This window comes from Ranitomeya variabilis, chromosome 4, assembly GCF_051348905.1.
Source record: "Ranitomeya variabilis isolate aRanVar5 chromosome 4, aRanVar5.hap1, whole genome shotgun sequence".
Taxonomy (NCBI): Eukaryota; Metazoa; Chordata; class Amphibia; order Anura; family Dendrobatidae; genus Ranitomeya; species Ranitomeya variabilis.
The window spans coordinates 702677499-702692568 of record NC_135235.1 but is presented as its reverse complement, the minus strand read 5'-3'; the positions used below and the strand labels follow the sequence as shown (position 1 = coordinate 702692568).

Genomic DNA, 15070 nt, shown 5'->3' with positions numbered 1-15070 from the left:
CGGAGTATCTGAAGGATTTTGAGGATGTTTTTTCTGAAAGGAAGGCCGAGGTTTTACCATCACACCTCCCTTTTGACTGTGCTATTAATCTGGTTCCAGGTGCTAAATTGCCCAAGGCCTGTTTGTACAACCGCTCTGGCCCAGAATGAACCACTATGAAGGAGTATAATTATGAAAGCCTACGTAAAGGCCACATCCCTCCCTGTCTCTCATGTAGCAGCTGGATTCTTTTTTGGAAAAGAAAAAGATGGTGGTTTGCACCCATGCGTTGATTCTCGGGAATTAAATAAGGTCACAGTGTGAAATACCTATCCCCTCCCATTCATCCCTGATTTGTACAATTGTCGGGGGCCAAATGGTTTTCTAAATTTGACCTCAGGGGAGCATATAATCTAATCCGTATTCGGGAGAGGGATGATTGGAAAACGGCATTTCTCACTTCTGAAGGGTTATTTGAGAATTTAGTTATGCCCTTTGGTCTCATTAATGCACCAGCTGTGTTTCAGAATTTTATCAACCATGTGTTTTCTGATTTTATTGGGCACTTTATGGTGGTGTATTTAGACGATATCCTTGTGTTTTCATCTAACAAGTCCACATGGATCATCTACGTGCAGTTCTCTAGAGGTTTCGGGAGAACTCGCTTTTTGTGAAACCTGAAAAATGCTCATTCTTTGTCCAAGAATTGTCCTTTCTGTGGTTTATTCTGTCTGACAAGGGGTTTCATATGGACCCTGGGAAGGTACAAGCCATTGTGGATTGGGTGCAACCCAGAGACTTAAAGGGTCTTCAATGTTTTTTGGGGTTTGCAAACTATCACGGGAAATTCATTAAGGGGTTTTCACAGGTGGTCAAGGCCCTCACTGGTCTGACACTGATCTAAAAAACTGATCAGCTCCGGCTATGGCGGCGGTTGCTTTTTTTAAAGAAATGTTTTATGTCTGCCCCTGTCTTGGTCCAGCCTGATCCACGTCGGAGGTGGGGGTCCAGCCTGATGGACGTGTCAGAGGTGGGGGTGGGGCAGTGTTGTCCCAAGGACCCGCCATTTTGACTAACTTGAAGCCCTGTGCCTTCTCAAAAAAATTATCTCCCGCTGAGAGGAATTTTAATGTTGGGAATAAGGAACTTTTAGCTATCAAGTTGGCATTTTTTGGAGGGGGTTGTTCATCGGATCACAGTGATTACGGACCACAAGAATCTGTCTTATATCGAGTTAGCCAAACGTTTGACTCCCAAACTGGCTAAGTGGTCGCTAAATTGCCCAAGGCACGTTTATACAACCTCTCTGGCCCGGAGGGAACCACTATGAAGGAGTATATTTCTGAAGATCTATAGGACCTCTTTTCCTGGTGGGAGATAAAGTATGGTTGTCTACCAAGAATATTCGGCTGAAAGTTCCTTCCACTAAGCTAGGTCCCAGGTTTATAGGTCCTTATGAAGTAATTGAGGTTGTCAATCCAGTTGCCTTTCAGTTACGCCTAGCTCCATCGCTTCGGATTCCCAATGTGTTCCATAAGTCTCTCCTGAAGTCATTTGTACCTTCCGCTGATGGGTCTCCATCCCCTCCACCTCCGGTTTCTTTGGACGGGCAGATGGAGTATGAGGTGGAACGGATTGTGGATTGCGCATGGTCCACAGTTCTCCACAGTAGTTGGTCCTTTGGAGGGGTTACGGTCCTGAGGATTGATCCTTGGTCCCGGCACGATCAGTTCATGCTGATCGATTGGTTTGGGCATTGGTATCCTGGGAAAGCTGGGGTGTGGTGGCCCCCCTTGAGAGGAGGCTACAATCATGATCCAGATCAGATTTGGAGTCCTGTTTTCCCTTTTTCCTGATCTGGTCATGTCAAGATTTAACCTTTGGCAGCCTCGGTCTGGGCTCAGGTTGGCTATTTATCACCGCTGCTTCCTGCAGGCGATGTCAGTTATAGGTTTTTGCCTAAGGCTGCTGTAACCGACTCAGATTGCTCTGATTTGTCCAGCTGAGTTTGCTGTCTGAACCAGTGTCTCTGTTTTCCCCTATTCCTGTCTTCACTCAATATTTCCCTTTAGTGTGCAGACTCCCAGGTTTTGACTTGGCTTGTGTCCTGACCTGCTTCTGGCTTATCCACTCCTGACCATTTCTGATCCCCTGGCTTGTTTCTGACCATGAGTTTGCTTATTCCTTGGCACTGCGCTACAGTCTAGGATCTGACTAGGCTAGTTTTACTATTCTGCTGCCTCTCGTGGTAGTCTCACTGCAGGCCGGCTCTGTTTAGGTGCAATCCTACTTCCACTCTACTGCCATCTAGTGGAGCCTGCACATCCTGCATTGCAGCAGCGTGACATACCCCTAGAATAGTAAAAACGGCTTGCATGATTTTTCCTGTAAAGTGACTTCCTCAATCAGAGGAGATCATTCTTGGGATCCCCCAAGTACAAAAGACATAATTAACTAATGCTCTAGCTGTAGACAAAGCATCATCTTTTCTGACAGGTAATATTTCAACCCATTTAGAAAAAATCTGCTACAACCAATGCATACCTGAGACCATTTTTACCTGATGGTAACGGTCCAATGTAGTCGATTTGTATCGTAAACCATAGACCATCTGCAGGTGCTGTTCGAAGTAGCGGCGGTTTTTGTCATTTTGGTCTTAGAGAGAAATGTTACTGGGAAAAGACAGTACAAAGCAATGTTCAATTATGTCTTATTTGTGCCCAACTTAATCTAAGAATGCCTAACAATGTCTGTTGGCCCAAATGACCCAAACTTTCATGATTATATCTTGTGAACTAAACTTGGACATGTTTTGGTACAACAAGATGCAACATCCCGTTTAAGTCATGACACAAAACCCTGTTTTCTTAAACAAAGGGAGGTTTTGGATCAACCCGGGAAGCAACAAGAGATGTGTCTTTTTCTTGTTCTTCCACAAAAGAAGGGATATGCGTGTCTGTTCTTTGACCTGCTGAAACCTCTAGAGGTTCAGGCTCAAACACTTCTTCTCCTGTCAGGGCTGCCTCTTTGGCTAACATATCTGTGGTGGCATTTCCAACAGATAATTCATCATCAGGTTTTTTATGGGCAGGGACTTTGACAATATCAAAACCATTAGGATTTTTTGATGCTATCTCAAAAATTGTTTTCAGTGTGTCACTATGTATAAGAGTCTTATTAGAATAATCTACATAGCCTCTTTTTCCCCAAACTGGCAAATAATCTGTCAGTGATCTAACAATATAGGAGCTATCACTGAAGATTACATGGGACACTGATCATCAGCTTCGTTCAGCTGTAGTACCATTTTTACCGCTTCTAGCTCTGCCCTTTGAGCTGATAAATGACTTGGTAATTTGTGTTTTATAACCGATTCTATTTTGGGATAAAAAATGTCATATCCTAAATAATAGTGCCCATCTGAATAGAATCTGGAACCATCTACAAAAATGGGTTCATCTGTTGCCTCTGCCTTCCGTCTGAAAAGCGATGGACTAGGATCCTGAAAAGACTCTAAATCATGAGTTTGCCCTTCATATTGCATCAACTGATGAAGAACATATTTGGCCTTATAATCTACCTCAATTTGTTGGGAGACAATGACACTAACCAATGAGCAAATCTCTGTGACACACCTGGGATATTGTTCTCAAAGAGAAGTGTTAAGCCCCCGTCTCACTAAGCGAGATCGCTAGCGAGATCGCTGCTGAATCACAAGTTTTGTGTGTACTTGCAAAGCAAATGGAGCTGAAGGATCTACTGTGGACAAAGCAGGTGTATTTTCTAAATTCATTTTCATTTGTTCAAATGAGATTTGTTGTTCATCACTCCAAGGACAAAAGTATTCACTATTTTCACCTTTTAAAAGATCATACAAAGGCCTGGCCTTGTCTGCAAAATTTTCAATGAGTCCCTTGAAAAGTTCATAAGACCCAAGAAATGTCAAAATGCCTTCTGTGATGTTGGAATTGGTAGAGAAAAAATTACCTCTATTCTTTCCTGCAGTAGCTGTCTTTTTCCTGGACTCAACAACACTCCCAAAAACCTGACTTCAGTCTGCATCAATTTGACCTATTTGGTGTTCAATTTCAACCCTGCATCATGCAACAGCTCAAACAATTCTGTCAGAAGAGAAATGTGATTCTTTATCATCAGTAGACAACAGAATATCATCAACATATTGCAAAATACAATCTGGCCTTGAAAATCTGCATAATACCTTTGCCAACGCTTGATGGAAAACACTAGATGACAAGTGTGCTCCTTGAGGTAACCTGCAAAACAGATATTGCACATCCAAGAAAGTAAATGCAAACTTGCAAGGACAACTCTTTTCAAGAAGTATACTGAAAAAAAGTTACTGATGTCCAGTACAGAGAACTATTTTGCCTTTGCAGTCAACCTTGCCATCATGTCATGAGTATCTGTAACAGTGGGTGCTACATTGGGAGTACGTTTGTTAAACATCCGCAAATCCAATATCATTCGATAAGAACTAATAATAATAATCTTTATTTTTATATAGCGCTAACATATTCCGCAGTGCTTTACAGGTTGCACACATTATCATCGCTGTCCCCGATGGGGCTCACAATCTAAATTCCCTATCAGTATGTCTTTGTGGGAGGAAACCGGAGTACCCGTAGGAAACCCATGCAAACACGGAGAGAACATATAAACTCTTTGCAGATGTTGTCCTTGGTGAGGTTTGAACCCAGGACTCCAGCGCTGCAAGGCAAGAACTAGTGATGAGCGAGTGTACTTGTTGCTCGGGTTTTCCCGAGCACACTAGGGTGATCTCCGAGTATTTGTTAGTGTTCGGAGATTAAGTTTTTATCGCTGCAGCTGAATGATTTACAGCTACTAGACAGCTTGATTACATGTAAGGATTCCCTAGCAACCAGGCAACCCCCACATGTACTCAGCCTGGCTAATAGCTGTAAATCATTCCACCTTGGCGATGAAAAATTAATATCTGAACACTAAGAAATACTCGGAGATCACCCGAGCGTTCTCGGGAAAACCCGAGCAAAAGTACACTCGCTCATCACTAAGAACCATCAGATTTCAAGAGACACCTCAAAGGATTGTTACTTACAGAATTAGCCTTTGAGGAAGATACCTTGATCTAGCAAACCCTGTATGATCTTTGACATAGAATCAATTAATTCTGGAGGTAATGTATACTGACGCTGTGGTGGAGGATCTCGCCTTTACACATTTACAACATCCTTCATTGTACCAACCTCATTCCTGAACAGAGTCCAAAGAGAAGGAAAGTGCTGTGCAATTTCTGTCAGTAACTCATCACCACCAGTTTCAGGCCACAAAAGGTCTGATGACACAACATCATTTAAGAAAATACTTCAAATATGGCTATAATCACTAGGGTCAATGACTACAGGTTTACAACCAATAACATCTTTCCAGATGACTTGATTTCCTAGATTTTTCCTCTCCTGGATTCATCCAACTGTCAATGGATGGTCCTCTGTGTCTTTACCGAAATCCTCAGATCTCCGAATGGATGGGACACATGCAGGTTTTTATAGTTGGAGACATGAATCCTCACTCATCTGTAGATTCTGTCTGATCCCTGTGACTTGAAATAGTGGAATTCTTATGCCTTGAACAGCAGGTGTCTTTACAAAGCTCTCCTCTCCCATGTGCAAGGGAAAAGCATCCACACAAAAATCAGATTTGGCTAGCTCACCAAAATGTTAGAAAGAAAATAACACTTTCTTACTATTTTAAGTAAGCACGGTGAGGATAGAAGGGAAAGCAATATTGAATTGTGTGGATAAATCAAATCTTGTTTAATGTTCATTCAAAAAGTGATTACAAAAATGAAGAAAAGTAAGTTCACAACACACAAAAATAAGTATTAGATTATAGAAGAGAAAACAACCATTCATTGGTTCTTACATATGGTCTTGAGGGTGATGTGTTCTCGGTGGGAGATTCTCAGGGTATGAGATCCATCTCACCAGGAGTTAGGTCGGCTTATAAACTATTTTGACTCATAGACTTACAGTACAGACCAAAAGTTTGGACACACCTCATTTAAAGATTTTCATGTATTTTCATGACTATGAAAATTGTACATTCACACTGAAGGCATCAAAACTATGAATTAACACGTGGAATTATATACTTAACAAAAAAGTGTGAAACAACTGAAATTATGTCTTATAATGTAGGTTCCTCAAAGCAGCCACCTTTTGCTTTGATGACTGCTTTGCTTTGAATTCTCTTGGCATTCTCTTGATGAGCTTCAAGAGGTAGTCACCGGGAATGGTCTTCCAACAGTCTTGAAGGAGTTCCCAGAGACACTTAGCACTTGTTGGACCTTTTGCCTTCACTCCAGCTCACCCCAAACCATCTCGATTGGGTTCAGTGTCTGGTGACTGTGGAGGCCAGGTCATCTGGCGTGGCACCCCATCACACTCCTTCATGGTCAAATAGCCCTTACACAGCCTGGAGGTGTGTTTGGGGTCATTGTCCTGTTGAAAAATAAATGATGATGCAACTAAACGCAAACTGGATGGAATAGCATGCTGCTTCAAGATGCTTTGGTAGCCATGCTGGTTCAGTATGCCTTCAATTTTGAATAAATCCCCAACAGTGTCACCAGCAAAGCACCCCCACACCATCACACCTCCTCCTCCATGCTTCACCGTGGGAACCAGGCATGTAGAGTCCATCCGTTCACCTTTTCTGCGTCGCACAAAGACACAGTGGTTGGAACCAAAGATCTCAAATTTGGACTCATCAGACCAAAGCAGAGATTTCCACTGGTCTAATGTCCATTACTTAGCAGTGGTTTCCTAGCAGCTATTTTACCATGAAGGCCTGCTGCACAAAGTCACCTCTTAACAGTTGTTGTAGAGATGTGTCTGCTGCTAGAACTCTGTGTGTGGCATTGACCTGGTCTCTAATCTGAGCTGCTGTTAACCTGCGATTTCTGAGGCTGGTGACTTGGATAAACTTATCCTCAGAAGCAGACGTGACTCTTGGTCTTCCTTTCCTGGGGCGGTCATCATGTGAGCCAGTTTCTTTGTAGCGCTTGATGGTTTTTGCCACTGTACTTGGGGACACTTTTAAAGTTTTCCCAATTTTTCGGACTGACTGACCTTCATTTCTTAAAGTAATGATGGCCACTCGTTTTTCTTTACTTAGCTGCTTTTTTGTTGCCATAATACAAATTCTAACAGTCTATTCAATAGGACTATCAGCTGTGTATCCACCAGACTTCTGCACAACACAACTGATGGTCCCAACCCTATTTGTAAGGCTACGTTCACATTTGCGGTCAGCGCCGCAGCGGCGCCGCATGCGTCATGCGCCCCTATACTTAAACATGGGGGCGCATGGACATGCGTTGTGCTGCGTTTTGCGCCGCATGGCTGCAAGCGTTGGACGCAAGAAACGCTTCAAGTTGCATTTTTTTTGCGTCCAACTTGCGGGCAAAAACGACGCATGCGGCGCAAAACGCAGTGTTTTAGCGTGCGTTTTGCCGTGTTTTTGTTTGCGTTGTGCGCTGCGGCGCCGACGCTGCGGCGCACAACGCAAATGTGAACGTAGCCTAAGGCAATAGCTCCCACTTATTAAACCTGACAGGGCACACCTGTGAAGTGAAAACTATTCTCGGTGACTACTTCTTGAAGTTTATCAAGAGAATGCCAAGAGTGTGTAAAGCAGTCATCAAAGCAAAAGGTAGCTACTTTGACGAACCGAGAATATAAGACATAATTTCAGTTGTTTCACCCTTTTTTGTTAAGTATATAATTCCATATGTGTTAATTCATAGTTTTGATGCCTTCAGTGTGAATGTACAATTTTCATAGTCATGAAAATACATGAAAATCTTTAAATGAGAAGGTGTGTCCAAACTTTTGGTCTGTACTGTACATTGGTTTCTATTTTTCCTGTCTCCTAACCACATATGGTGATTTGCCTCTATGTTCATAGTCTCTACCATATTAGAAGAACACTAGTAACTTATGGAATATGCATATTAGTTATTTGTACATTACCTCATTTTGAAATACTTAAAGGGAAGATGAAGCAATTTTGTTTTTGTATTAAAAATGATTGTTTATATAAACAATTATTTTTAATACAAAATAATTTTTTTTTAACTTTAATATCTTTTTTATTATTATTTTTGCAGCCACTGGGTGCCGCCATTTTCCTTTGCAGGAGTGTAAGAGTCCCAGCACGACACTTACACTCTGCAAATACGGCTGCCCTGGGCATAGAAGGCTGCGGTCGGCGTCCGACCCCATACCTATCATTGTGCTGCTCCCTGGGCTGTCTCCACATCACAGCAGAGGCAGGAGGTCGGCGCCATCTTTCTTCAGCCCAGAGCCTAGTGTACCTGTGAGCTCCACTGTGACTTGGAGCTGTCCCTCCTATAACAGCGCAGCTCTCATCTGTCTCTCCTTTCACACTGTCAGCAGTCGGTTGTTCCCTGTCCTCTGCTATGCTGCCTGGTGCCCTGGCTCTAAGCTCTAGAATCGCTAGAGAGGATGAAGTGCTGCGGTCTGATGTCCTCTTATCAGGAGCTGCAGAGAGGTAACAGAGGGGGGAGGGGGAGGCTCTCTGTGCTGCTCCGACCCTGCCTCTCACTGAAGCTCCTCACAGGACATCAGACCGTGTATCTATTACTATACTGTGCTGAGCCGTGTATCTAATCCTCTCCTGTGTGATACTGTGAGAGCCGTGTATCTAATCCTCTCCTGTGTGATACTGTCTGCTGAGCCGTGTATCTAATCCTCTCCTGTGTGATACTGTCTGCTGAGCCGTGTATCTAATCCTCTCCTATGTGATACTGTCTGCTGAGCCATGCATCTAATCCTCTCCTGTGTGATACTGTCTGCTGCGCCGTGTATCTAATCCTCTCCTGTGTGATACTATGCTGAGCCGTGTATCTAATCCTATACTGTCTGCTGAGCCGTGTATCTAATCCTATACTGTGAGATATTGTGCTGACCTGTGTATCTAATCCTATACTGTGAGATACTGTGCTGACCTGTGTATCTAATCCTCCTGTGGGATACTGACTGCTGAGCCATGTATCTAATCCTCCAGTGTGATACTGACTGCTGAGCCGTGTATCTAATGCTATCCTGTGTGATACTGTCTGGTGAACCGTGTATCTAATCCTCTCCCCCCTGCATGTCTTTCCCCATTGCACACACAACTTAATGCATGCGATAACAGGAGCTGCAGCGGTCATGCTGTATTATGGTATTATGTGAGATCTATATGACGGTATTATGTGATCTGTATGGTGGTATTATGCTTGATCAGTATTGAGAGAATTATATGGCGGTATTGTGTGATCTATATGGCGGTAGTATGTGAGATCTATGTGGCGGCATTGTGAGAAGTATGTGGCGGTATTGTGTGATCTATATGGCCGTATTATGTGAGAACACTGGCAGCATTATGTGTGATCTATATGGCGGTATTATGTGAGAACACTGGCAGCATTATGTGTGATCTATATGGCGGTATGTGAGAACACTGGCGGTATTGTGTGATCTATATGGTGGTATTATGTGAGAACTGTATGACCGTATTGTGTGATCTATTTGATAGTATTGTGTGTGATCTATATGGCGGTATTATGTGTGATCTGCATGGTGGTATTATGTGAGAACACTATGGCAGTATTATCTTCAGAAAGGGGACCCATTCTATGGTGGTCCTGGCTGAGCACCTGCACACGGGTCTGGGGTAATAGAGGGGGCAGCATGACCTCCAGTTAGGTGCAGTCAGGGGAGGGCAGGTGAGGCAGCTGAAGAGAGGGGTCTCATGTTTATTGTTACTATATGGCTATATTTCCTTCCCAGCGTCACCCCAGACTGCGCCTGACGTCTCGCTTTCACACATGGCCAGGACAGGATGGAGAAGACAGGATCTGAGGAGGGGAATGGGGTCTTTGCATGCAAAGTCTGGATCAGAACAGGCCATCAATCCCTGAAATGTTTCCTGGATTTCTGTGGAGCAGACGGCCCATCCATGTGTATAAAAGACAGCGCTCTATGTACAATCCCTGGCTGCTCCGCGAACCAAACAGGGTGCCCACATAGACCAGCACACTGCTCTCCTGAAATACTCTGTGCTGCTGTCACCCTGCCCCCTCCACCATATATCTCCCAGAATCCTTGCTGCCTGCCATCCTCGGTGACTGTCAAATTGTCAGTATAACTCTGCAGTCACCAACAAAATGGCTGCTCACTGGGTTCCTGAATATCATCCTCTCTTATCCCTTAGCAAACACCCAGAAGGGGAGGAGAGAAGAGATCACACACGTCAGCAGACTCCGCCCCTAATTACTGCAGTGCTGTAATGTGAGCTAGTTGTACACTAGGTTTTTGTGAAATTTCAGCAGCTGCTCCCCCTAGTGTTTAAAAGTGGAAATTCCAAAACTTTTCAAATTATTTTTCATATTTTACTAAATTATGAACAAATGATATTTTTTAAGAAAATGTAAACATTAATTCTTTACATTTTTTCAATTGCTGTAAAAAAAATTTTTTTTCATGGCACCTTCCCTTTAAGCCTATAGTCTATGACCTCTGAGAACCATTTACTATTTCCAAATAGCCATATATTGACCGTTCTGACAAACAGAGAACAGATATCCTCAGAATAACTCAGTCACCCACTAACCAGAGTATCGATTTGCTAGTTTAACTCTGCATATGTTAAGTAATCTATATTTTTATTATTAAAATACTAATATTTTACACCTCCTGTCTAAAAGATGCGCTGACTTATTTAGCTAAATGTTTTCTTGCTAAAAGTGTGTCTTATAATCCCAAAAATACAATAAATTCTAAAGTAATTTCCTTTACTCATTTAATTATACGACTGTGATATGTTTTTGTACAATTTGTCAATAACATATATAGTTTCTCCCCGTCAGAGTTATTTTTGATGGTTAACAAAAAATGATTTTCCAGTAATTCAGTTTTCACACTAAGCATGATAATGGCTTCTCCCTGGGTGGGATTTTTGATTTTTAAAACGGGTTGTCAACTACTTGGACAAACTCTTCTTATTCCTTATGTTTGGTGCAGGTAAAATAAAAACACTTACTCACATCTTCCATACTGGTGTTGTTCTAGTGGTGTCAGCACTAGCATTCAGTGAGTCACTATCCCCACATTTGGACACATGGAACAATGAGAAAAAGTCAGAAGGCATACGTCCGGAGGTGGGGACAGTGAACGGGTGCTGACTAGGTGCTGCAAAGGCACTGGCTTGGAAGGTGAGTAAAAGGCTGGAGTCGCACTCAGCGTAGGGAAATACGGTCCGTATTTGACATGCGTAATACGCAGAAATGATCCCAAAACAGTGATCCATATGTCATCCGTAGGCAAGGTATGGCTGCGTATTTTGCACATGTAAACCTCTGTATGTAATCCGTACTTCGAGATTTTGCAAAATGCAAAATGGACATGGAATGGATCCATGGGCTCAAATATTCGTGAAAACATATATACAGTCTATATGTGTGTATATATATATATACTGTATATGTGTCAGTGAGACACACACATATATATATTTCATACAGCGCAAGATAGCAGAAAAGCTGGTAATTCAATTGCCGGCTTTTGCTATCTCCTTCCCAAACCCGACAGGATATGAGACATGGTTTGCATACAGTAAACCATCTCATATCCCTTATTTTATTACATATTCCTGACTACTAATGTAAGAAGTTTCTTTGTGTAAAATTTGGGGGCTCTAGCTGTTACAATAAAGGGTTAATTCATGGAAAAAACTGGCGAGGGCTCCCGCGCAATTTTCTCCGCCAGAGTGGGAAAGCCAGTGACTGAGGGCAGATATTAATAGCCTAGAGAGGGACCATAGTTATTGGCCCCCCTGGCAAAAAACATCTGCCCCCAGCAACCCCAGAAAAGGCACATCTGTAAGACGAAACCACCGGCAGAGTGGTGAAACGCGCGTCGAGGTTTTCAACGCGACGGGACCATACCTAGACCATTATGACTGCAGGTAATTTGTGCCGATCAGATTAGTTATATTTTTCTATTATCAGTGCTGCTATTTTAGGCCTCAGGGATATGTGCAATAGTGGATGTGTGTCCCACTATCTTATTATAGATCTATCCCATTACCTGTGAACTTTTTGGCCTATCTACATATATGGATTCACCTAGGCCTTTTGTTTTAAGCACAATACTGTGTGCCATTTGATTTTTGGTCTATATATTGGGGTCCCATCGCTTCTGTTTCTTTATCTCTGCATCTACCGTGCCATGGGTGGCTTTACCACCTGATTTGTATCTCTGGTCATGACCTGTATATGATACGTGTTATGTGCTAGTACTATATTGAAAATTAATAAAAATTGTTATATTGGGAATTGCTCCTTCTGGTATCTCTCTATTGGTATACATGCGTGTGTGAAGGTATTATCCCTCTTGATTCTTTCTCTTCATTTACATACATGAGGTGTTCTCTCTTGGTATATACATCTGTAAGATGCGCCTATTCTGGCACTTAGCCTCTCTCTTCCCACTCCCCTGTAGCGGTGGGATATGGGGTAATAAAGGGTTAATGCCACCTTGCTATTGTAAGGTGAATCAATAATTAGCAAGGTAGGACTGTAGTTAATTCAAATAAAATATAACTTTTAATCTTATCTATTAAAATGAGCCATATCGTCTCATAAAATCCATATTGACCACACAACACATAACAGACAACATACAAGTACTCTCTGGTGCTTCAATCCTGCACCATAAACCCCAGCATAGTGCACCTTTTTTTTATATATATATATGGGATATCACACCACAAAAAAAGTGCTTTTGCTCAAATATGCCACTTATGTTAGCCGCTAGAATGCAGGAACAATCTCACCCAGGTATCGGTCCCTTGCTTCGCAGCTTAAATCAAGATGAGTTGAGACGCTTTTCCACATGAGGGGGCTCTCCACGTGCCCTTTTCAAAGCCTCATTACTCTAAATTTCATCCAACCATCATTACGTCCTCCTTCATAACATGTTCTCCCAACGCGTTTCTTGTTCCCAATCATCAGGGGAGAGGCCGCTTAGTATAATCAAAAGTGTGCCATTCACCATGCACACTTAGGAGGGTGCACCCTCCTAAGTGTGCATGGTGAATGGCACACTTTTCTCCCTATACTATGTGTAGACATTAATTTTATCTGTTCTATTCTTAGCTGTCAGTGTGATGTTACAGCACAACGCACTGAAATGCCGGCTTTTCTCTCAAACAACAGTGCGTATTTCTCGCAAGTCATACTGATGGTCCGTGTGTAATCCTTATTTTTCTCGCCCCCACAGACTTTCATTCGCAGATTTTTTGCGCAATACGCTGACAAACGCAGCATGCTGCGATTTTCTACGCCCGTAAAATACAGCTGAGAAATATACGGCAGATAGGAGCTGCCCCATAGAGAATCATTGGTCTGTGTGCAATGCGTAGTTTTTGCGCCTCTCATACGTCCGTAAAACTCGCTAGTGTGACCCCGGCCTAAGTGTTTTATTTTAACAAGGCCAAACATGAGGCATGACAAGGAGCTGTCAAACTAGTGGACAACCGCTTTAAGAAGATAACATTTTTGGTTAAATAACATTCTGATCATGAAAAAGGCTTCTCCCCTGTGTGACTTCTCTGATGTTTGTTTAGAGTTGATTTCCTTGTAAATCATTTCCCACATTAAGAATTTGAAAACGGTTTCTACCCTGTGTGACTGCTCTGGTGACTAAGAAGAGATGATTTCTTTACAAAACATTTTCCACATTCTGAACATGAAAAAGGCTTCTCACCTGCGTGAGTTCTCTGATGTTTAATAAGCAGTGATTTCAGGCTAAAACATTTCCCACATTCTGAACAGGAGAAAGGCTTCTCCCCTGTGTGGGTTGTCTGGTGACTGACAAGATTTGATTTCTGGTTAAAACATTTCCCACATTCTGAACATGGAAATGGCTTCTCCCCTGTGTGAGTTCTCTGGTGCTTAACAAAATCTGATTTATGGTTAAAACATTTCCCACATTCTGAACATGGAAATGGCTTCTCCCCTGTGTGAGTTCTCTGGTGCTTAACAAAATCTGATTTATGGTTAAAACATTTTCCACATTCTGAACATGAAAAAGGCTTCTCACCTGTGTGAGCTCTCTGATGTTTAATAAGCAGTGATTTCAGGCTAAAACATTTCCCACATTCTGAACAGGAAAAATTCTTCTCCCCTGTGTGGGTTGTCTGGTGACTGACAAGATTTGATTTATGGGTAAACCATTTCCCACATTCTGAACAGAAAAATGGCTTCTCCCCTGTGTGGGTTTTCTGGTGACTGACAAGATTTGATTTCTGGTTAAAACATTTCCCACATTCTGAACATGGAAATGGCTTCTCCCCTGTGTGAGTTCTCTGGTGCTTAACAAAATCTGATTTATGGTTAAAACATTTCCCACATTCTGAACATGAAAATGGTTTCTCCCCTGTGTGGGTTCTCTGGTGGCTAACAAGATGCACTTTCCGCTTAAAACATTTTCCACATTGTGAACAGGAAAAAGGCTTCTCCCCTGTGTGAACTCTCTGGTGCATAACCAAAGCTGATTTCCAGATGAAACATTTCCCACATTCTGGACATGAAAATCGCTTCTTCCGTGTGTGATTTCTCTGGTGCTTACCAAGATCGGATTTCTGGTTAAAACATTTCCCACACGTTGAACAAGAAAACCTATTCTCTGCATAAATTTTTTGCTGTTTAAGAAAATTCTTATTCCCATATTCTGAACATGAAAATGGTTTTTTTGCTTTAGGATCAGCTTGTTTTTTAATGCTTATTTTGTGACTGTGATTTCCCTTTGTAGTCGGTAATGAATCAGAAAACAGGAGCTGTTTCAAAGGATCAGATGACAGATCTTCGCTGTGAAGGAATGATGGTATAGCCGAAATAATGGCATTCACTTCAGTTGTATCCTGTGGGATCTCAAAATCATCTGATTTAAAAATTGAGGGTGTCACCTGTCCCTCTGATCTGGTACAGTCATCTGCCAAAATATAAACCAATTATTAT

The 15070-nt window shown here is 42.3% G+C and overlaps 2 protein-coding genes across 2 annotated transcripts in view; both read right to left on the bottom strand.

Annotated features, from left to right (window-relative positions):
* LOC143766432 (uncharacterized) overlaps nucleotides 1-15070 on the bottom strand; it is an 805019-nt gene that overhangs the window by 530337 nt on the left and 259612 nt on the right. The window lies entirely within an intron of this gene.
* The window catches only part of LOC143766447 (uncharacterized), a 36889-nt gene continuing 34140 nt past the window's right edge, over nucleotides 12322-15070 (bottom strand). The window contains exon 7 of the mRNA XM_077254145.1: nucleotides 12322-15044. Within this exon, the coding sequence (XP_077110260.1) occupies nucleotides 13729-15044 (1316 nt within the window). The 3' untranslated portion in view covers nucleotides 12322-13728. The remainder of the gene's footprint in view (nucleotides 15045-15070) is intronic.